This window comes from Labrus mixtus, chromosome 3 (assembly GCF_963584025.1).
Source record: "Labrus mixtus chromosome 3, fLabMix1.1, whole genome shotgun sequence".
Lineage (NCBI taxonomy): Eukaryota > Metazoa > Chordata > Actinopteri > Labriformes > Labridae > Labrus > Labrus mixtus.
The window spans coordinates 7,137,930-7,162,524 of NC_083614.1; the positions used below are offsets into that span (position 1 = coordinate 7,137,930).

General features: G+C 39.4%; 1 protein-coding gene across 2 annotated transcripts in view; it reads left to right on the forward strand.

Moving 5' to 3' along the window:
- gabrb3 (gamma-aminobutyric acid type A receptor subunit beta3) overlaps positions 1-23,058 on the forward strand; it is a 60,003-nt gene extending 36,945 nt beyond the window's left edge. The window contains exons 5-12 of one of the 2 annotated variants that reach the window (XM_061030330.1): positions 7,578-7,798; positions 8,530-8,612; positions 9,186-9,323; positions 13,013-13,165; positions 17,139-17,383; positions 19,202-19,282; positions 19,652-19,684; positions 21,215-23,058. In XM_061030330.1, coding sequence (XP_060886313.1) covers positions 7,578-7,798; positions 8,530-8,612; positions 9,186-9,323; positions 13,013-13,165; positions 17,139-17,383; positions 19,202-19,282; positions 19,652-19,684; positions 21,215-21,565 — 1,305 coding nt within the window. In that variant the 3' untranslated portion in view covers positions 21,566-23,058. The remainder of the gene's footprint in view (positions 1-7,577; positions 7,799-8,529; positions 8,613-9,185; positions 9,324-13,012; positions 13,166-17,138; positions 17,384-19,201; positions 19,283-19,651; positions 19,685-21,214) is intronic. The other variant, XM_061030340.1, reaches the window with a different exon arrangement.
- Positions 23,059-24,595: the final 1,537 nt, after the last annotated feature.

The following is a 24,595-nucleotide window of genomic DNA, read 5'->3' on the forward strand; positions in this document are numbered from 1 at the left end:
AATACCTTCTTATTTATCTTACACATGGCATCAGGGAAAACTCTAAATTCAGCCTCTGCCTGAAACGCTTCATTTCAGCTGCTGTCTCTTTAAGGCGCCCCTCCCCACGTTCCCACTTTCCTCTGATTGGCCAGCTCGTTTGCAGTGGCAGGGATGTTTGAGTGAGCTTCTGGATGGGGGTGTCCTTGAAAGAGCTGCCGGGATGGACATGTCCTGCAACTTTGCTCCATGCTTAGGTCTAATAAAGAAAAGGGTATATCTTAAAACAGTTGTTTGACTTCAAAGATTAACATTTAAAAGACTTAAAAGGAGTACCTTGAAACAGATGCTAAAAGTTACCTTGTGTTTCTGATTAAAAAAAAGGGAGGCCATGAAAGAGCCTGAATTCTCTGAACTGTGTCTTTATGTAGTTGTATGTGTTGTGTGTTATTAGCAGTAACTTTTAATCCATAAATAAAATCAAAGACTACCTATAATAGTTAGTGTAAGGTGTTGTTGCTGGGAAACAGAAAGGATAGATCTGCAATGCAGTGCACGTCTTGTCTCTTTTAATGTACCTCAACACACTCCTGTTAGTGGTGTGGTTTCTCTCTTCACATTCAATTAATAAAGATCACCGGAGTAGTTTGCCTTTAGTTCGGCTACAGCTGGCATACATTGACAATATGTCGGGCCATTTCTGTGTCAATTTAATGTTATTAAGAATTCATTTATCAGTGTGTTTTCATGAGTTTGAAAAACAACTTTATGAAGTAGAAATAAAAAACGTACAATTTCAGTTTAAGGATGTATTCCAGACCCTGCACAGTAGAGCTATATGAAAAACAGAGCATGCTGCAGAGAGTGTTTCCTCGACACAAGTAAACTTGGCTCATGATCAACTTTCTCTCCCTGAATCTTTCACAGAGCAGGATACTTGTGACGATGATGCACAGCTCTGTTCCATATACCTCACACTGAAACACACTATTCTTTAGTTTACCGTACGCTTTCTCTCATGGGGAATTGTGTGGCTGAATTCAAAGTGGCTTCTTTCTGGGACGGGGGGAACTTTAATATAACACCTGAACCGTGCAGTAACTGGTCTGTAATGGTTTGATCCAGCCACAGAACTGAACATCCAACCTGTTAAACATGTTATTATGATTTAGCAAAATGACCCAACTTTCAGTTGTATTTTGCATCTAATTTATTTTTTGACAGAGAAAGGTTTGTTGTTTCTTTTTTTCCTCTTTGCTTTTTGCTCGGCTATAGGCTAAGTGGCTGCTATCCAGATTATTTCCTTGCAGATGAGCGAGGTATTTTCTTCTTCTGTAATTATCTTAAAAAGCAAAAAAGTGCAAATAATTAAATGTTTCATTTTTAATTAGAAGCGACCGAGCACAGAGTTTGCTGACCAATATGTGGGAGGTTTAAAACGGAAAAGTAAGACGAGTGTCATTTTTCAACAAACACAAGAACACAAAACTTTTGCAAAACAATTTTGGTGGAGATGTGACAAAGCTGGGAGGTCGGGTTGTCAAATACAGAAATTACAATCAGCCCGCTAAAGATGCATAATGTTACCTTTAGCATCACACCACAAGCCTTTCCACTATACTGTCACTGGAACTGTAACAGATTCACAACATGAACTATGTGTTAGGTTTTCTCCTAGAGATATACTGTATATATACATGAAATCAGAGGAGCGTTAGCATTGCCTAAGTAATTGACAAGAGAAGCTGAAAGATCAAGAACCACACTGAGGGATGTTTCAAAGCACAAATAAATCATCTCTTATATGCACTCTCTGGTGGTCAAACTATGAAATAGTGAAACTGATTCAAAATAACTGTATATGCTGCAACATACACCAACACAAGTGATCTGTTATTATCTGGTATTATTCCATGTGTTAGCCTGTTTGGCTTCTGGGTTTAGCTCTTTCGTCAATAAAGTTTTATGGTTTGTTTACAATTCGTATGCTTTACTTTCTGGGTATGAGGTCGTCAGAGTGTAGTTGATTTCAGTGAGAGATCAGTTTTTTAAATTAATAGGAGATAAAATGTAGATTATAAAAAATGTATTCAAAAATTCATAATTTCAGGAAGCTTTTTAGTGACACTACAATATGTTATTGCAAGATTTCCAACAACCATCTCACACCTTTCAATCTCTTTAAATGTCTACAATACAGATTTTAGTGAGATTTCATTTGTATATTAATTCAAAGGACTGTTCTCCCTGCTCAGTCATACTGTGGTCCATATACAGACCACACAAATCACTCTCCCTCTCTTTTTTTAGAGAAGTGGAGAGCATGTCAGTGTTTGAGCTGTGCTTCCAAACAGCCACATTCACATGTTGTATTTGCCCGTTATAGCCCGTGTGGGCGAGCTGCAGAGCTTGTTGTCTAGGAAATGGGATTATTAATATATTTCTTACTTTACTCGCTCCTCTGCTCTATTTATAGCTCGGAAATTAAGAGTGCTCTGTGTGCTTTTCTATTCTGTAGTTATTTTAAACACATAACACATTCACGTTTTGCTTTTGGAACAATCAATAATATTTGTGCTTTATGTATGGATTTGAGCTCCTCTATAGGGATCTCTCCTTTAGATGTGACCCAAAAGAGTTTCTACACTTTTAAAGAAGCACCTGTCGTGGCTCATTTAGGACGTTAAACTGTAAAGCATGATCCCCCCCAGCACTGTTTTTCCACTATCCTCAGTTTGAGCCAGTGAGAAGACAGATCCATCATATGCTAAAACAGCCCTCCAGTTTGACACTTTAACATTATCCACCTTCTGCCTGCGGGGAGTGTAGCCCTAAAAAACTCAAACTACAGATGTTCTCAGATTTATATCGAAGGGCTCAGTTAATAAGTCAGCCACATAACACATCAAATAGCCTCAGGCCACAAATACTCACAAGGTAAGGAGAAGTCAGCTAGAAATAGTCCTCTTTGAACAACATGCTGAGTTTTGTACTGTGCTGGAACAATGCTGCATTTACTGTTATAAAGTAGTGGGACGTGACCCTGCAGGGATATAAACCCTCTGAGCAGCAGAATTTCTCTACTCGTCACTTTAACAAGGTGCTTAAAATAAAAATGGAGCTCAAAGTGCTCTTCTTGTGTTGATACACCTGATTTACATGATGCTAATTGTGGCTGAATAACTCTAGATTTGTCAATTAGTATCATTTTAGGGCTAAGTGCCGTTTTCTTAACTGAGATGACCCTCATTTTGCAGATAAGGTTTTTTTTTATGATTTTCAGGCATGAGCAGTTTTTAAAAGTCACAAAGAACACTTTTCAACAAGTGTAAATCAGTCTCAGAGCTCCTCAGAACATGTCTGTGAAGTTTCTTGTTCTAAATCCACTCTGATCCTGTATTTGATCAGGTCTATAAACCCCTCTATTTCAGCCCTGCTCAGAACAGTCTGTTTCTGTGTCTGTACCTTTAAATGTAAATGAGCTGTGTTTGACCACGCCCCCTCTCTGGATGTGGCTTGGGCTTTCTCGCTCCATGTCCTATTGTTTACGGTGAGAAGGCAGACTCAGAGGGCAGAACAAACACCTAGCTGTGGGAGTGTCACCCACCTGGGGGAGGGGTTACTACCCTTTGTGATGTCATGAAGGGTAAGTCTCCAAATGGCCTGTTTGAGCACACATTTTCTGAAAAATGGAGCAGGCAAAAGACGGAGAGGATGGGCTTTTCTCATAATTTGAGGGTTTGTAGACAGACTAATGACACATATTAGTGTAAGAAAAACATGTTAGTGTCTTTTGCATAATATGGGACCTTTAAGCTTTTTTAAAGGTCTGTCAAAAAGGACGCAATACAAGTAGACCCAAAATGCCAGAAAGAACAAGGCACGACAACAGGCCTGACAAATATACCAGCACAAAGATTATTTATTTGATTTTAATATTTTAGAGAGGTATTAATAATGATCAAACATGCATTCATGTTTTAATAGTGATATAAAGTATAATCCTTAATGCATGACAATTTAGTTAATGCATGTTTATTTGTATTATTAATAGGTATCCTCATCCTGTAGTTTATGCTTACATTAAAAATGTTGAGTTTAAACTTGACATGTGGCATAAAGTACTGCAAAATGCATTTACATATAAAGGTGTATGTTATTTTGGTCCATCTTTCAAACCTATAAAAATGAATATGGAGCGAAAAAGATTAAAATTCTTTCATCCTGTCTCAGATTCAGTGTGCGTCACAGATGCTGTGATGACTGGAGAAAAAAAAAAATTATGATTGCCATGATCTTACAGAGAAAAAGTTTTTTTTCTTTTGTGCCCATATCCCTTCACTCTCCAAAAATAGCACACCTGAGACAAACATCCCGTTTGAAGGTGGTGACGGCAATGAAATCATTTCATAAAAAGGGTTTGTTAAATGTTGTGTGGGAGGATGCAGTGAGTGAATGAATCTAGTAAACGCCTGGTTTGTAAAACATGCAGTTTGAATTCTCCTGGGAACACTCAGCCGTCTCAAAGAGTGATGAAAAGCCCCCCTCTTGCACGGGACAAGCATCTCTCAGTGCTATTCCTGTATTCCCAGCAGATCTCCTGGCGTTGGGTTGACGTAGACGATGTTTGACTGGCACACAGTAACCACGTCTGAGTATGTAACAGTATGCTCCCCGAGCCGAAGACGATACGACAGACTCTTCCTCCCACTGGGCCTCGTTTAGTCACCCGGTGCTCAGAACAAAACCTCCTTCTGTCTCTTGTCGTCTAAATACCTGACGACAAACAACTTCACCCTTTAGGGGGCCAAAACACGGATCAAATTAAGATCTATCTGGATCTTTTTGGAACCTGCTTTCAATTTGCTGCTTGACAGAAAGTAGCATTATGACCAAAAGCTACACAAAATGATCAACTAGCCCTGTAACACACAAAGTCAATGTAAAGACAAAGAGTGACGCCCATTCCCCCCAGGCCATGAGTATGATGCAAATTATATGACCCTTATCACACCTATTTGAGGAAACATAACCATCTTCAATCGTATAATGTCACACTACGAATTTCCTTCATTACTGTGAAAATGATGAAATGATTTTAGCATTGCTTGTTATGTTTGCCTTTGAAAAAAATGTGCAAAAAGCTTTGTGAAATAGAACCATGCCAAGCATTTGCAAACTTTATTAAACAACCAGTGACAAGTTAACAACACTTTGCTTACCCTGTTCGCTGACACACTGAGCAGGTTAGGATATCTTCATTTATAAACTCTGATGTTCACGTGTTTGCATCACTGTCAGTCAGTAATCAATGCACTGGAAACTAACTAACCGTGTAACTAATTGGTGGAATACTCAATGCTGGTAGTTTTTTTTTTAGCTAACAGGTCATTAATTAAGGAACTAATTTTCCCCGAGCTGAAAGTGAGAGTAAAGGCATGGACCCACTGAAAGCAAGCTGACTCATGAGAAAGTTTGCCTGCTTTCATTTTGTTGCAAGAAGATGATTCGCTGCTCACGCATGCTGGAGAATACATTGAGGAGTAAAATAGATCCCTGTTGGACTGTGCAGGTTACACTGGGAGCTGGAGGATGTATACAGTATACGGTGTGTAACAGTTACAGTGATGTGTCATAGCTTTGTTTCTGAGATGCTGAAACAAGGTTTTAGATCACTACTGAGGTGTGATCTGAAGATCTGAAACAGACTTTGGATCCAGACGTTGAGTGTGATGGTGGATGGGCTCCATAAGAAGTGCTGTGTAAAGCTGATTCACTCGGCCTACATCTGAGTGGTGTATGGTTAGAGGGAGTAATGAGGGCTTCTTCTGCTCTGTGGGGTCAAAGAGGACTGGGAGGAAGAGCATCTCTGTGGTCTTCTTCTTAAATAGTCATTTAAGAGATACATATGTCACTGCATCTATGAGTTTGTATAGTGCTTTTCTAGTCTTCTGACTACTCAAAGTGCTTTTGCACCGTAGGTCACACCTACACATTCACACATTCATGATATGTAAAGTGGCCATCAGAAGTAACTAGCCGTCCCAAAGCCATCCTGTTTCAACAGAGGAAACTTTTACCATTGGGGAGTTGAATGAAAAAAACATTTTTGTGTTGTTTGTACACACACACACACACACACACACACACACACACACACACACACACACACTGAATTATTCACATGAATCAATAATGTTTTATATTATACTGTCAGTCATATCACATGGTGTAATATATCCAACGCACAACAGAACAAGCCCACAATTTGTCAGCCATGCACACTGCAGCATGTCCCTGTCCACTAAAGTCTCTTTTTTAATGAACGCACCGACAAAAATGATTGAAAAATCTTTATTTTTACTAGATGGGGTCAGCAGTTTTCCAGGTAAGGACCCCCTGAAAGTTATTGGTTCAGAGTGTAAAAATAGAATCCTTTATTGATTTTACATCCAAAAGGAAAATTTGGATATTTTTTTAAAACCTGTACAGTGAAAACAGTTTTCGCACCAGGCGATTGAAATGGTTGCACAGGGCGAAGTTTTTTGTTTATTTCCTGAGAAGTGCTTATTTATTAAAGAGAACATTAGTCAGCAGAATAACGCTGAGCGAGCTGGTAAAGAGCTCCATTAAAGAGCGGGAAGAAAAGCTTTTGTGTTTGATGGATCGAGCTGTGAATGAACTCTGAATCAATTATTGAAACTGCCTGATGTCAATGCACATCGAGCTGTTAATATATAAAATATATATCTATTTATCCATCCATTCATATGCTCTTCTCTCTTTTATCTCTCTTTACATCATTGATTGGACATCTTTCTCCATCATTTAACTTTTATACATCTATCGGTATTTATCTGTATATATTTATAAATGTACTGTATATGTAAGTATTTAAAGGCTGTGCAGTATATACATCTGTGTCTAAATAAATCTATAATTATTGATTTATTCTGAGTCTTCATCACCACCTACACCCTATCTATGTCTGTTTCTCTATTTATACTTCTCTATCTCCTTATGACTCTGTCTCTTTAAATGTGTATGTAACCATCTATCTGGTAAATGTGGTGAGTCACTAATCTGAAACAAAGTGTTGATGCTGTGCCTGCACTAATGGAGATCTATAGTCTGAGGGCTGGTCTGTACAGAACGGTCTCAAAGCACGGTGACTCAGAGCAGACTGGGGAGAATCACTGTCTTACATGTTCATGTGTATCACCTTTTATGTAAAAGATGATTTTGGGTCTTTTTTTGACTTTTATTAGAGAGACAGGGATAGAGTCACAAATAGAGATAGAGAGTTGGGAATGGACCCACTGGTCGTTCTGGAACCAGGGCAGCCCTCCTCAAGGACAACAGCCTCTGTACATGTGTCGTGCAAACTAACCACTACTTCACCAGCACCACATATATTTGTTGCAAAAGATCCATCCAAAAGCTCTGGACAACAGTCACGGCTCTCAATGACCGTCTTGTAAGAAAGGCTGGCTATTGATTGGACGTCTCAGCTACTACTGTCTTTGTATACCATATGATATCACAGCATTCCTCTCACTTATCCTGAAGTTTAACTCGTCTGTTTTTTGTCCCCACAGGACTACACGTTGACCATGTACTTCCAGCAGTATTGGAGAGATAAGAGACTGGCCTATGTGGGGATCCCTCTGAACCTGACCCTGGACAACAGAGTGGCAGACCAGCTCTGGGTCCCCGACACGTACTTCCTCAATGACAAGAAGTCTTTTGTTCACGGTGTCACTGTGAAGAACCGGATGATTCGACTACACCCGGACGGCACTGTTCTCTACGGCCTCAGGTGAGTCTATGAATCAGCCTGAAGTATACCCCCTCCTCAGACCACACCCAGGTGGGCGAGCCAGTTGTATACCCCAGGTTTATTCTGGGCTAGTCTGGTTTATACATAAACAGGATAGCCTATCTCATACCCTCCTAGGCCAGATTATACCCCAACACCCCATTTCACTCTTTTGTCTTTGTTTACAGAAATCATTTCTAGGCCAGAAACATATCGCCCATCACCACTATTTATAAATTTCAACATTACAAACTCACATTTCTTTTGCAGTAACTCTCAGCCTTGATGCCGTCACCTCCAATCTATCATCTATCTATCTATCCATCATACGTGCAGGGAAGTGTATGAAGGGTTTTAATGTTTTATTTGTTTTGTTGAAGCCATTAAGCCTCCTCCAGCTCATATCATATAACTCGTCTCGTGTTCATTTTGGACTGGATGGATTCTCAGACTCACACTGCAGCTCCAAAAAGCCTGGAAGTGCCATTAGCACTAATTGACAAGGACTCTGACTTCCAAACAGATAATAATGACTGTCTGCGTTGCAGGATCCCTTGCACAATAATTTGTTCCGGATTAAATTAGTTTGTATCTCATCTCAACACAAACTGTTTTAGGAGTACATCACTTTGAATTTCCTGTTTGTTACCACGACTTCAGAAATGAGCCGCTGCGTTTAAAACAGGGTCACCTGATTAATGTTCCTCTCTTCTGCTTTCCTTTTGCTCCAGAATCACGACGACAGCAGCCTGCATGATGGATCTGAGGAGATACCCGCTGGACGAACAGAACTGCACTCTGGAAATTGAGAGTTGTAAGTTTGAGCTCCACATCGTGTACGCCGTAAAAGAAATGCGGTGGACAGCAGCACTTTTTCATCGCCGTGAACAGCGCCGTTAGTCTCATAAAAAAAAGTTCTCACACTCCTCATCTCCTGCAGACAGAAAGTGCACCGACTGCTGAATTGCTTTCGATTTATTAAGCTGTCGTTGCTCAATGAGATTGCCTGCTGCACCCTCTCCGGTTAGAGCTGCAGAATGGCTCGGACCAAACGGTGATCTCCATGTTCCAGTTCAGTAATGATTAGTCAAACTTCATCAGTCTGTAGGACATGTTGGGCTATCTGTGTGCTAATGGATCCCCTTGCATGTGGTGTAAGCATGTCGGCCTGCAGTGACACACATCCACATATAGATTTACACCGATCAGTTGAGTCTATTTGATTCATATGACTGAGTGTAAATCAGCCTCCAGATCTCCCTCAAACAAATAAAAATACATAATCAGTTTCAGACCTTGAACAAAAAGAACGGGCTGTCACTTTTCAGAGCTTTAACATTCCTAAGAATCATACCTTACTGTCTGCTTTTTGTGTCTCTGTTTGCAGACGGATACACGACAGATGACATCGAGTTTTACTGGAAAGGAGGAGACACGGCTGTGACCGGGGTGACACGCATCGAGCTCCCCCAGTTCTCCATAGTGGACTACAAACTGGTTTCCAGGAACGTTGTCTTTTCCACCGGTGAGTAAAAAATGCTTTAAACATCAGAAACTTTTCTTACTTTTGTTTAAAACTCACACCCGCTGCATCTGCTGCTCCTGTGTGAGTGCATGGTTCTTTAAAACAGCTGAATAATTGAAATGTTGAATCAATGACTCCCAGTAACATCTGAAGGTCTTATTTTTAAGGAGTTATACCTTAACCCGAAGGACATCTGAACGAGAACTTTTCCTTAATGTTGTGTACAATAGATTCTTGGAGCTTTGATAAATTCTTAGTAGCTCTTGAATCTCTTTAATGTTATCTAAAAGGTGAAACAAGTCCATTAACATTATTAGTAGATGTTAATAAGCTCTGTCAACACTTGTCATATGAGGATCAACTTCAAGAAGAAGAAGAAGAAAAAGAAACACATTACAAGAATCATTTAAATAGACCTTTTTTTTTTACATTTCTTTACATTTCATACCTCCCCTAGTTTGAGTTCTTCAAGCCTTTCCCTCTCCATGCACCTTGGTAGTTGGTGAGGTTGTGCCAGAAAACCCTACTCAGCTTCTTCAGCCGGTAGAAGTAGATGAATGAATTTAAATCTGTCATAAATAGAAGGAACACATTTAAATCTGAGATGTTTCCCATCGGCTTTGCTCAATAAAGACACAAACTATAAAGATGAAAAAACAACTCTGAACCTAGAAACCTGAAAATAAATATTTGTATTTTTTTATTCTACAGAACACCTTGTGTTTTTGATACTACAGAGGTTTTAAGAATTGTTTCTTTATTGGCAGAATGAAAGGGCATATTGAGGTTTTTTTGGTTATGGTGTCAATTTTGGATAATCTTAAAATGCTTTATATTCCTAAAATAACAAACAGCTAAATGCTTTTTTTCAAATTCCAATCAAACAAGATCATGGAAACAACAACTTGCAACCAGATGACCGCCTCTTGCTAGCCATGCTTTGCCATATTGTTTCATCAGAAGATCTAAAACCAGATGATGAGGAAGAAAGCAGTCTTAACTTTCTGTTTCAAAAACTTCTCTGGTTTTAATTTTGGATCAATTCAAACAGTATAACCCAAAGGACAGTTTTTACAGACAGAAGAATGTGTTTCCTTAAAGTCATGTGGGTTTGGTTTGATCACATCTGATTGACAGGAGCCACAAAACAAAACCCCAACAGCTGACGACCTCCTTTATTTTAGGAGTTGCTGATCACATGACAGGTCTTTGTTCAACGAAGCCCTGCCCACTAAAAAAACGGACAAAATGAAAACAAAATCAAAATTATTTCTGATAGAATAAACAAAACTGCTCTGGTTTGTTGGCACAAATCTGTGTTTTTATCACTTGAAGTTAAACAATGTGATAACTAAAGTAGTTTTCTGGATCTCTAAAGTTTGATTATCACTTTCAATATCAGTCGATCTCCTTTTTGTTATTTTTGTTTTCTTGCAGGAGTTCATCCACAACTAAGATGTTTTCTTATTACAAGATAGAAATCATTTCATGACCTCTCGCACTGAGTCATCTGAAGTAGGAATAATAACACAAAGGCAATCAGCCCTCTGTTTCTTCAAGCTCTCAATTAAAAGAATGGGGGTTTGTACTTACAGAAATATTGTTCATTCATGAGGCCGAGCGCCGACAGCATGAATTATTCTCTTATAACACAAAAACTCAGAGGCCCACAACAGATATTATTCCCCCAGCTGAATTAACACAGAGTAGGATGGATATTGTCCAAACATTTCTGAGAAGATGATTCAGAGGGGGTTATTAGAGCTCATTACAGTCAGGGTCAAATCATGATGCTAATAAACTTTAATGAATGCCTGCAGAAGCTTTTAACATGAGAAGGTTCTTCCAGGACACAGAGAGGAACACAGGTGGAAGCTTCATCTCTTATTAGGCTTACAGAGGACACCATTATGGGGACACAAGGTCGCTTAATGTTTGCACAAACTGTTTAGTGACTGCAGAGTCTCAGGTATAATCTTGTGTCTTGAAAATGAGTCACTCTGACAATAGCAAGTGCTGAAAATAAAGCTATCCTTTCCCTTATTCTGATCACTAAAGTTAAACAAAAGTGTAGAAGCGTATTGCTTTCTCATGAGAAAATAAAAGCTCTGTTTTTCTGAATTAACGAGATACCAGAAGCTCTCATTGAGGCCATTTAAAGTAACAAACCATCCCCAGACTGGTGAGTTTAGCACCTGCTTTATTTTTGCTTTTGGTTTGAAACATGGGGAAATATTTGTGTCTTTATTTTAAATAGATAAAATAGTTTGTCGTCTTTGTACAGGCAACTTAGATCAGCACAGTCACAAATTCCACTCTGATCTGTCAGGAGGATAGATAGAGATAGATAGATAGATACTTTATTCATCCCCTTGGGGAAATTCAGGTATCCAGTAGCTCACGTAGTCAGACAAATAAAACAAACCAAACAAACAAAAAATTGGACAAACAATAAAAGTCAATAAAAGTCAATAAAATAGTGAGCAATATTGCACATAATTAAAATTGTATATAAAAAAGAAGAGCCGGAGGTAGATATTAAATAAATAAGTATTGCACTATTGTCCATTGAGCATATGTGTGTATGTGTGCATGTGAGGGGGGGCAGAGAGAGAGAGAGAGTGGGAGAGAGTCACAATAAGCCCCTGCCCTCGACTGAGGTGTTGTGTAGTCTGATGGCTGTGGGGACAAAGGATGCTCTGTACCGCTCAGTCCTACAGCGCAGCGAGATGTGTCGTCTGCTGCGGCCGCTCCTCTGTTCTGCCAGTGTGAGGTGTAGAGGATGGCTGGCATTGTCCGTGATGGCCTGCAGTTTACTTTGTGTGCGTCTCTCCACAACCACCTTCAGCTGATCCAGACTCCTCCCGAGCACCGAAGCAGCCTTTTTGACCAGTTTGTCCAGCCGTCTGATGTTCTTGTCTGCTATGTTGCCTCCCCAGCAGACGGCAGCGTAGAAGAGGACACTCGCCACAACTGAGTGGTAAAACATCTGCAGCATTTCACTGCAGACATCGAAGGACCTGAGCCTCCTAAGGAAAAATAGTCGGCTCTGTCCCTTCCTGTAGAGGGCATCTGTGTTCACGGACCAGTCCAGTTTATTGTCTAGGTGCACCCCTAAGTATTTGTAGGTTTCCACAATCTCGATGTCATTCCCCTGGATGTTGACTGGGTTAGGTGAGGGGCTTCGACCTGCGAAAGTCGACCACCATCTCCTTGGTTTTGGAGGTATTCAAAAGGAGACCGTTCTTCTCGCTCCAATCAGTGAAAGCTTTAACCAGATCCCTGTACTCCCCCTCCTGACCCTTCCTCACACACGCCACAATAGCTGTGTCGTCAGAGTATAATCAGCTGTGCCAATAAGAGACATGCTTCACTGACATAACGTGATGCATATGAAATGCAAGCAGGCAGCTATGTTGTGGCTCAAGAGACAATCAGTACCTCAATTTGAGGTACTGCAGCGTTTGTCAGTTTTGAGGTGCTTCATTTTTCAGACCCAGAGGTTACTGCCTGAAACTATTTTTAAAAAACAGTATGTGTGTGAACAGAAGTTTTTTGTTTGAACACAGATAATGTTGTGTGTGTGATTCCAGTGTGACACACGCATGTTTACTTCAACGGAGAAGAATCCTCTTGTTCCTCTTGAATTAAACCTCTTTTTGGTTCTTCTTCTCTCCCTTCTCCTGCAGGTGCCTACCCTCGACTTTCTCTAAGCTTCAAGCTGAAGCGAAACATCGGATACTTCATCCTGCAGACGTACATGCCCTCCATACTCATCACCATCTTATCCTGGGTGTCGTTCTGGATAAATTATGACGCCTCAGCTGCCAGAGTTGCATTAGGTATGATGTGTCTGTGCTGTAGATTGACCTCAGCTCTGGAGGTTTCGCCTTCAGTCTGATGTCTTTGATGATTCACAGTCTTGGTCTGCAAGCTTTTGAACGATGACCACCTTTTCAGAGTGGAGACTTTGCAGTTCCAAGCTGCACTTTGAGGGTCAGATTCACTACGAATGGATTGTGTTCACTAATAGTTCCAAAAATTGGGCATCCTTTGCTCCTGTGTCTACTCCTTCTCAATGTGGAGAAAAGCCGTCTTCACCTTTACTCTGCCTCAAGCTTCACTCTCATGTTTTGTCCACAAAAAGAAGATGAGCTTGGAGGAGAGGGGGAACTTTTTTTTTTCATGCCAGACTTGAAGAATATAAAATAACTGTTGGCATTTAAACAAAGCTTCCTTCTCCAAATAGAGCAAGAAAAAACATCTGCTGACAGCCCCAGACTGATTTAACCACTGGTAACATTAAAAGTAATATTTACAGACACACATATAATGTATTTTTAAAGTGTTTCCTGATCACTGGAAAGTGTGCATGTGACATGTCTTTCCTGTGACTTCTCTTATAAACCACCTGGCCTCAACAGATGGTTTTGGCTCCACTCTACTGTAACTGTGTGGCTGTTAGTGCCGGTGTTTGTGAATTAGATGCTTTTTTTCCCCCAATGATGCTTTTTTGCATAGAAAAGGGACAGTTTTTTTCCACAATTGACTGACTAATGGCTCATTTAACTATGTGCAACAAGCACCGGTGCACATAGACGATTGTAGCTCTGCAGCACAATTCAGGGTGCGTTTCACCCAGGTGTTATTTTGAATTAGACAATGTCTATTGGATTCATTTGCACAAGTTTATCGGGAACAAAAGCAGCACAATCCTTTGGTGAATATGGTCCTGAGTGTAGTGGCTGGGAAACTACTGTAAGACAAAGCTTTGTTTTTACCCTTGTGTTTGTAGACGTTCATAAAGTTAATAGAATTAGAGGTACCTTTAAGAAGAAACAGCAATAAGAGGCTGGATTTGAAAGTGCTAATCAGAGAAGGCAGCCTTGCCATAGCTCATGAAAGATTGTGCTAATATGTGCAATAAGTGCCCAGGTAAAGTTTGCACATGGACGTAGACAGGTAAGTACCACATTTTTTTTTCCTTTTTAAAGAGTTTTTCACTTATTGATTGCTGCAGGGGTGTAAGGAGAATATCTACAAGTACAACAAAAAGCATCCAAAAGATGTAACCTAGTGGTTATATTGCTCGCCCATGTACGTATAGGCTATAGTCCTCGCCACAGCAGCCTTGGCCCTTTGCTGCATGTCATCCCCTGCTAGATCCCCCCAACATTTCCTGTCTCTCTTCAGTCGTATCTAATGAAGGCAAAATGGAAGATAAAATAACTTTAAAATATATATAAAATTTAGAGATTCAGCCTCTTTTGTTATCTGAAAATTAAGATGTTATAAAACAGCATTTGTTTGACCTAATTCAAAAACGCCCCAAAACATTATTTTGAAATGTGAACCTTGGTGTGGTATCAGCACAAGTATGAAAAACAAAACCAGCCAGCAGAGGACATGGAGGAAAATGTCAGGGATGCAACATCACACTCAGATACCAAGCTCAATTTATCAATATCAAATGCATGCAGAGCTTCCCACACATGCATCACTGTGAAAGAATAAATATCACATTCAAATGAACTGTTATGATGGCTGTACATTCCTCTCTGTCTGTTTTGGACTGGTGCTGCTCTGTGGTGTAACAAGAGACTCAATTGGGATGACTCAGTCTTTCCACAAATATGAGGCTCATTTCATCACTGGAAAACACCCCGACATCCCTTACTGCATTGATCTCTAATACTATAAAATATTTCCTGAATTTTAAAAAATCCTGCCACATTAGGGAAAAAGTTCTGAGGTTTTTGTTCAGGCAATGCAAGTTTACATCTGCTGAAACAACTTTTTTAATTCTGTTTTTGTTTAAGGTTTTTAAAATAAATCCAGAATTTAACTTCAAATCGAGAAGTGAAGTTGTTTATGAGGAACATTGAGAAACGGCAAAAGATGATCTAAGTGCTTTATCGATATAATCATGTCGAAAGGGACACAAATATGGGACTTTAAGTGGATTTTGTAATCTTGATGAAGTTATAACAAAAGCTATAATGTCATAGAAAACAGTAAACTCTATAGAGCTGCACTGAAAACATTTCTGGGATTTGTTGAGTAACGCTCTCCTGTGAGCTCAGAGAGACTTGAGATTCTTGCTCCTGCCTTTGTTCTGCAGGAATCAATGCCATACACCCACAGTGCTCCTGACACCCACACACATACAGTACTGTACAGTGCAACGTTTTCGGTTTAATTATGTAAGCCTGAGTCGACAGAAATAGACACACACAGTCCAGGTTGGTGAGAAATCCAGGAGACACGAAAACAGCACAGACACATTTGTTGTTGATGGTGCACATTATCAAGAGAATTACTACACTGCTGTTTGTTGTGTATTTGCTGACTCTGTTTACTCGTTGTATGCTTCATGAGCTGTAGACCATAAAGTGGAACATTTTCTGCTTAGCGAAGGAGATTAAAAACCTGAAAAGAGGAGGCATGGACGAAGGCTTTTACTTGTTTGTGACCTTTCTTTAAATGTTGTCACACAGTTTTTATGGAAATGTTTATAATAGCACCAGAGGGAAATGACCTTGGTAGAAAAGGCGGCTCTCTGTTAATAGGTTAACATCATCTCATATCTTATATCTTATGAGTATGATATCAGCCCATCAGCAAATTGATTTTTAATTGCAGCTAGAATGAAGAAACTCTTTTTTAAGCCTAGAGGTATGGACTGCAAACAGATTTATTTAATAAGAAATATCTCATTTGACTTCCTCCAGAAACAACAAGTGGTTTCACTAGCTGGTTAGCGGATATTTTAAATGAACAAAGAAGATGCATTTGTCCTAATGCATTCTCTTTTATCCAAATCAACCATGTGAAGTATAAACTGTGGAGAGAAAATGTAACCTTTGTTGGGTTTGCAGACAGACTTAAAGTGAAATGAATAAAATAAAATGATTGGAGCCTTTTTCAGTGTTTGAGTGGTCCTGACATTGTCACACTTTTAACCAGCTAATTATTTTAATCATTAGTTATGAGAGATACATCTGTAAAAAATATGAGAAATGTTGCATTTTGAAGAAATAGAGCTCAACAGTGTGGATCCAGGAATAAAAATCCCATTCTTTTTCTTCATAGCGTATTTGATTATTAGCCATAATGTCATAACCATCCAAGGCAGACTAACCAGGATGCTACCTGAGTGAAACAATTGTTTATGCTCCAGTTGAGGACACAAGTTTGTATGAAATCAATTTATCTGCAATTTTAGGGAAAAGAACTACAATACCCACAATCCTAGAGTATCGCAGCTACGTCTCTGATTGGTGAAACATCCTGTTACCATGGAAATGTTTACTGCCCCCGCAAACTTCAGCTGTCGGCTGCTGCAGAAGTTCAAGGAAGTTCAACACACTATTTAATGCAAACAACAATATAATACAACATTATTATCAACATATGATAAATATACATGTAAAAAGAAGGTCTGTGTACGTTCTTTTTACGTGCTGAACTTTGTTTGTTTGGTCTTTTTGAGAATGCAATTGATTGTGGGATGTGTATTTCCTTCACTACCAGATAACAAAATTGTGAACACAGTCTTGTACCTTTTCCTTTTTACCGTTTTCCAAGTGTTTTTTTTGGGCGAATAAAATGTAGCAACAGCTGGTTGGCTTGGTTTCCAGGATTAAATACGTCATTTTTTAAATCAATATTTGATTAACAGAAGAAACTGAATGCTTTCATTGAAGTTATTTTAAGTAACAACCTCCATGTAGTGTGTTTTAGAAACTGTGCACCCAGTTTTTGTTTTCAATTTGCAACACAATGATTAATTTTCAACTTGCTTTATTCTTCCAGGGATCACCACTGTCCTGACCATGACAACCATCAACACTCATTTGAGAGAGACTCTGCCGAAGATCCCCTACGTCAAAGCCATCGACATGTACCTGATGGGCTGCTTCGTGTTCGTCTTCCTGGCTCTGCTGGAGTATGCCTTTGTCAACTACATCTTCTTTGGACGAGGTCCTCAGATGCAGAAGAAACTGGCTGAGAAGGCACTGAAGGCCAACAACGAGCGGGAAAAGTTTGATAGACCCAAGGTGAGGAATTTTTTAGTACATCAGGTTGGTTTAAAGGAGCAGTGTGAAGGATTCAGTTTGAATCAGCTGTTTTTTCTCCTTAGATTCAAAAGAGAACTTTCTATAGATATGAGATAAACCCCAAAGGTCAAAGGACATTTTTTTCCCATTCTTAGCTACTAAAAATGTCAGACTCTGTGAACAATACTCTCTTATAAATACCGCTCTCCATATGCTGAGAGGTCCCACGGTTAAAAATGTTTGGACCTTCACAAGGTTAAGACAATTATTTTAACTAACCATAGTAAGGAAAATCTGCTTTGTATAAAATATTCAGATTGAAAATGTTAAATGTTATAACCTCTGACTGTTTATTAGAATTTAAAATAGCAAATTTAATGTGAAGCATTGGCAACTGGACTTCTTTATTATGTGACCAGGTGGTAGCAGGTACAAAGGGAGTGGGCCTAGGACAGAACTTTGGGGAACTCCACAAGCCATGGATGAATTTGAGGAAGTGTAATTGTTAACTGTAACATAAAATGTCCTATCAGCCAGATACAGTAAGAGGAGAAATGTTTAAAGTTTGGCATTAGCGGACGCCATATTTTCCTTTGTGGAGGGGGGCGGGGACAAATTTGGACAAGAGGGTGAATACACATTGCTCAGCCCTTATATTAGTGGACAAGTCAGGATTACTACTTGTCATTCATAGGTAGCTGCATACTCTTCTTTAATACCTATTTTAAAAATTGAACTGGATGATAATTAAAATAAATATCAAGCTGTTTTGGGAAGATTTGAAAATGCAGTTGAGACCATAAACTTATTAAGACAATGTTTACGGAGGTGATGAATCAACTTAGAAGAACAGTTTGTTTTTCACAGACATCTGTTGTCATTATTTACACAGGGTCTATTTTCTTCTATCATCATGCTCAGGGTGGGACGCTCAAATTATATGTGTTATACCTGCTTTGTTCCATGCTGTAAGTCATATATATTAAGGACATTTGCAAAGTGGAATCAGCACAGAGTGATCAACAACTAAAAAAAATGTGATCAGTGAAAATCTGGCCATATTTAAAGTTTAACCATATCAATAAACCAGTTAGCTCAAACTGCAGCTAACATTACATTCAACCATAGCCACTTACTGCCTTGTATAACTGTTAGCTAGGAAGTGACGGATGTCTTATATTACTGTAGCTGTGTTACATGACTCTAAAGGAGTCACTTCCTTGCCAAAGTATTATTAGCTATAAATAGTTAATGCTATTGATTTCTGTTGCCAAAAGGTAGCTAGTGGGTTATCAAATGTTGTGTTTTACTGGATGTGTATCATCAATTATCCTTTCAGTTCCTGATTAACCATATAAAACTGAAAATGGTTTCCCAGCAGTATCATTGAACCAACATTTGAGCAGCCTTGAGCATGATGACAAAGGAAAACGGCTGCTGTGTGAATACTGACCATTACATTAAAGAATTTCCCAGTCTTCATGTCTGCGTCGTGTCATGCCTCAGGGAGTCTCCTACTGTGAGGTGCATGTGTGAAAAACAAGAAATTCTCTAGAAATATTCAGGAGGACTGCCCCTGAAAACAGCTTTTGACTCCTTTTTTTTAGCAACAAGTGGAATCGCCCCCTGCTGGCCATTAGATGAAATGCATGTTTAATGGTTCTATTGCACTGGCTTTGTTTTTTAAACCAAGAGTCCATATCCATCTCCTATTTACAGTTTATGATTCAGAGGATATTACTTCAACCTTTATGTAGCAAACATGAAGATCATGTGACCAAAGCTCAATAATACTTTGTTTTTGTTTCTCCCTGCTAGTCCTTTCAGGAAGGAGGCAATTGCAAGTCCTCGTCTCTTAAAATGTCCAATCAGGTACAAGGGCGTCGTCACTCACGACGGGTGAGTGTCTGTCACTGCCTGCTGTGTCACATCTGTGAAACCTCCGCTTAAACTCTCCTGCTCCCAAGTTTAAACGCCTCATTTAACAACTGATGATGTTTAATCCCTGAGTCTAAGCCCACCATTTCTACCATGACCATCATATATAAGAGTATTTCTCTTAACATTCCTCCTCCGTCGGTGGTGTTTCATTGTTTTGATGTGTTTTTGTAGCCCTGCATCACATCCTGTAATGCAAGAGCAAACAAACCACCCCGTAATTAAGAGTTTTATCTTTGTTTTGTCTTCATCAAACTTGCATGAAATACCTACTTATAATTTGGCTCATGGAGTAATTATATCTACTCTCTATTCTTTTCCAAACAAAAGCACACAGAACAAGGACTACAGGGACTCTCTCCAGTAAGTCTATAACACAAACACTGACACATAATTATAACGTTAAGCCTTTTTAATCTAGAGTCACATTATTTCCCTGATGTGTTTAGAGGGGGAATTCTGCACTTTTATAAATGAGCCCCCTTTTTTGACATGTTTTGTTGCTGAAATGAACATCAATGTGTTCTGATTGTGATTGTGGTTGTTGTAGTGTTTGATGACATTACAGCAAATAGACCCCACAGAAATCCACCTCAGGCATTTCAGGCTACCAGACATCAGTCATTTAACCTCGCACAACAAGGGAGTTGCTAATATAACCCTGAACTTATTGGTTAGTTTGTGTTAATTTGTTTTCCTGAATAACTATTTGTGACACCATCGTCACACAATGAAAAGAAGAAAAAAAAACATCTTAAAGACGGAGGCATCATAGGACCTGCAACTCCTGTGTTGTGCAAGGTTAAATGAAAGATTTTTCCAGTGGAGTCTGTTGGCTTTGAAGAGCTTGATATAGCAGCTCGTTCTGGTCTAAGAGAAAAAGATCTTTTCCCTAGAGGAGCTCTTTTTGTGAAGGTATCGTTTCTGTAATGTTGCCAGACAATTAAAGTAACAATCACAATATGTAAGTGGACGTTTTCAAGTAATTTAACCGGGCAGAACACAGGAGTCGCTGCTCTTCTGCTGCCTCGATCTGTTAGCCTGTTTTGTTTTTGGCATTGTGTGACTGTGATGTTTAAACAGTTCAGATACACTAACACTAAACAATAACAAACAAACAAACGAGTAAGGTCCGTGGCATACAAGCTACTCCCTTGTCCTGTGAGGTCAAATTCATGTTTTTATCAATTGAGTCTGGTGGCTTTAAAGATAGTGAGTTTCTGGTTCAAAAAAGGATCTTACTCTAACAAAGACCAACTGAAGAGATCCTTTCTTTTATGTTAATATCTATTAGGATTGTTTTCTACATTATTTATGTATTTGATTGGGCTTGTTTGCCAGTTCAATCAATCTACTGAAGCAAAAAAAAGGGGTCCAGGTTATTAAATACAAAACTTTGCCTTTGGTTTCTACAAACTAACAGGTCTGAGGTTTGAGGTGGATCTCCACATGTTCTTATTATAATTTTACATGATGGAGTTAGAGCCATGTCTTTAAATTGGTTGACAGTGAAGTTTACAGCGTGAATACATATTACCTTGTCACCTTCTCTCGTTCTTTGTAATCACACTGTTGTTTATCTGTGTACATATTGGCCTCCATTTTTGCCACATAGGTCCGCATGATTTATATGTTTTTGTGTGGGCAGCAGAAGCTGTCACGAGTAGAAGAGCCATCCTGTTCAACCTTGAGCTGATTTGTGAGCACTGATTTAACTTTGGGACAGGAAACCAGGTAGTGAAGGATGCTCTCTGTTTCCCTGGCTGTAATCTGTCAGACTGTTGGGAAAAGGCGGCCCCGGGCCCCCGACGCACGCTGCACATGTGTCATCAGTCACTGAAGCCCCCAGCTCACAGCCCATTTTTTAACACCACTTCTGTCTGTTGTGCCTAGGTCGACACCCCGGGGAACATTTTGCTGACAACCTTGGAGATACACAACGAGGTGGGAGAGAACGAGATCACCACCACCGTGACCGAGACCCACAACTCCTCCTCCTCCACCCTGTACGACAACTCAGGGGTCCTGTACAGGAAGCCGAGCAGGCAGGGCGAGTCAGCGCGCTCCAGCGTGGACAGGAATGCATTTCCAAGGAAATCACGACTGCGGAGACGATCCTCACAGCTGAAAATCAAAATCCCAGACCTCACTGATGTGAACGCCATCGACAGATGGTCACGGATTATATTCCCCTTCTCCTTCTCCCTCTTCAACGTAATCTACTGGCTTTACTACGTCAATTAATGCACGGATGATGATGTTTGTTAAACCCATTTCTGTTCTTTTCTTGTTTTTGCATGAAAGGACGCTTCTTTATTCTGTAAGGATCATCCTTAGGAACTTTTTTAAATCACACGAGTGAGGACTGATCACAGATGTGTCACTCAGACTGTGTGCATCTTTGTATGTACAGAAACAAGGAACATTGATTTTACAAAGACTTCAATGTACTTTAAAAGACTGACTGAAGTCCCATGAAGACAAGGGGCACCACATCGAAAGAAAGAGGCACAGACTCTGTTTTAAATTAGTACAACTGGAACCCATATGTCACTGGTCAATACAAAATAACTTATTGCTAATTACAAAACAGCTGACAAAGATGAATAGCATTTTTACATCTCTAATAGTCTGTATGCACATTAGAGCTCGGCCGATATAGATTTGAGGAGAAAAAGACGGTGGCAACAAGACAAGTGGACAAGTGGAACAATGTACCAAATGTGAATATAGAAGCTGATTTAGTTGATTTTTGAGCATACCTATAGATTGTGCACTAATTCAGTACCAATATGCCTATGCAAAGGAACTCAAGATGGCTGCTTCATTTTTCAAATAACTTTATTATACTGTATGTAGCGTCCTTAAAATACAATTCTAGTGCGGACCAACTTAGGGCTCAGCAGAGACGCTCTGCAACATGTGCTGCAGACAATGCTAAAAGTATGGTTAACAATGGTTTCTTCTCTGCAGGACAAATTTATAATAACGTTATTTCTAAAACACCCCAATTGTTTTCTGCACTATGGATCTAAATCACAAAAGATGCCATGGTAAACCTGTGCATATGCAACAAAAAGACTGTCTAATTCAATAAGCCCTGTGAGGATTAGATGCTCCCCACACTGAGCTGTAGAGCAAATAGCATCTCTGTGCTCTGGTGCTGTTTGGGCGTATTTAATTGACTCATGATACAGACATTTGGGGCACAATTGGCCCTTTTCAAGAAAAAGAGCCTTATTAGATAAAACATTGAATTTCACTCTAGGAACCACACGGTGCCAGATCCCACAAGAAATACAGAATTTCAAATACATGGGTCAAGTCTTTCTCTGTGAATATTACTTTACAATATGGTTAATCAAACATCAGGGATTAAATCAGGTCATGACTCAACCCAGTAAATATGCACACAACTGTGTCCGTTTGTGTGGAGACGTCCTGGGTCGTAATGGCAGGACGGGTGCAGGAGTGGGTTTTTTTTATCCACACAAGCTGCTCTGTGTGGGCTGTTACAAAAAGGAGCTTTGTTATAAAGTGTGAAAGTTGTTTTACAACTGTAAAGTGTACTTCACTGCACAATAAACCTGAGAGAATGCCCCCCGATCGGGTTCATCTATCTACATGTGGACAGAATTGAGCTCCATCAGATTGAGAGCTCACAGCTCAGCTCTGCACAGCAGAGAGAGGAGACACTGATGGCTCTAATCCACAATCAGACGCAAAACAGGAGCAAACTGTACAGAGCAAAACAACATAACTGGCATGTTTGCTCTTAAATATCATTTTCGCAGTATGCTTTTGTGAATTGGATCTTAAGACGGAGCAGATAGCAGAGGAGCTATTGGCAGGCACAATCCATTCTTAGTGAATTTCCTTTTTTATCATGGCACATATCAGAAAACATATACTCCCATAGTGATATAAAGTCGAATATCTGGCAAAATACATCAGCAAATCAATATATTGGCCGGGCTCTAATGCACATTAAATAATTTGGACAAATATGGTCATACATTTTTCGATAAAATTATAAATGAAGAACAAGTTGAAGCCTTTGGGAAATCCACACATTCCATTGTGTTAGTCAGTTGAATGAAAGTAGCCATCACCCTAAAATATGTAGCATTAGCAACCAGCAAGTTAGCTAAGCTTAGCATAACAATTGAAATAGGGGAAAAGCACTAAGTGTATTTCCTTAATGCTTAAAGAATTCCTTTAATCTGCCTTGGAGATGATGCCACCAACTGTTCAGTGGTTGTGTTGAAGTAGACACTGTGATGTAACAGGAGATTTAACACTGTGTTTGTATATCAAAAACTTACTTCAATTGGCAGCCAAAGGTTTTATTATGAAGAGAGAGGCGAAAGGAATCAATACCAGCATTTTATACATTTGTCATCCTGTCACGGCCATCGATATATTTTCAGGAAACATGCTTCTTTCTGCTGAGATTAAGATGAGAAGATTTATATCACTCAGTTAGCTATCTTAGCATAAAGATCCGAAACAGCTAACATTAAAAATGATCACGCTAAGAGCATCTGTGTTGCTAAATATTGAAGATGTTTATCACCTGGGTAAGATTTTGTGTGTGTAGGGATTTAACAAACAAGATTGTATGCTGTTTTATTGAAATTATGGGTACCTGAAGGTTACCTATGGACAGAGCCAGGCTTGCAGTCTTTGGTCTAATCTAAGCCTACTTCTATTATAAAGGTACAACCAGCTGGCAGTAGCTTTATGATTAACACTAGGACCACAGGATAAACTATTTTCAAGCCTCAAGTTTGGAATTTGAACTGTCACCATCTTAAAATTGTCTGGAGCCAGAAGTGACTGAAGGAATGGAGCTAATAAGGATGAGGGGTTAGTGAAAAGTTATGCGCTAACAAAAGGGCTATTTTGGCTAGCATGCTATATTCACAACTCACCGTAACTGGGATATATTTTTGGGAGGCTAAATTTGGAGAATGTCGAAACAGGTTTTTAACAAATTCTAACTTATCGGACAAAGGACAGCAGAGTGTCTTTTAGAACAACTGAACAGTAAACAACACAATTTTACACATTAGCGACTTGTTTATCAAAAGGTTAGCCGTGGAACATACAGTAAAGCTTTACTGAAGAACAATTGATACACTTGTCAGAAACATGTTTACCGGTGTAATATATCAATTATGAAAAAGGCTAATTATCATACCCGCCTATAGATTCTGACAACTAGACTAGTCGCCCCATGCTCGTAATTAGAAATGCCGGTTTAAGACACTT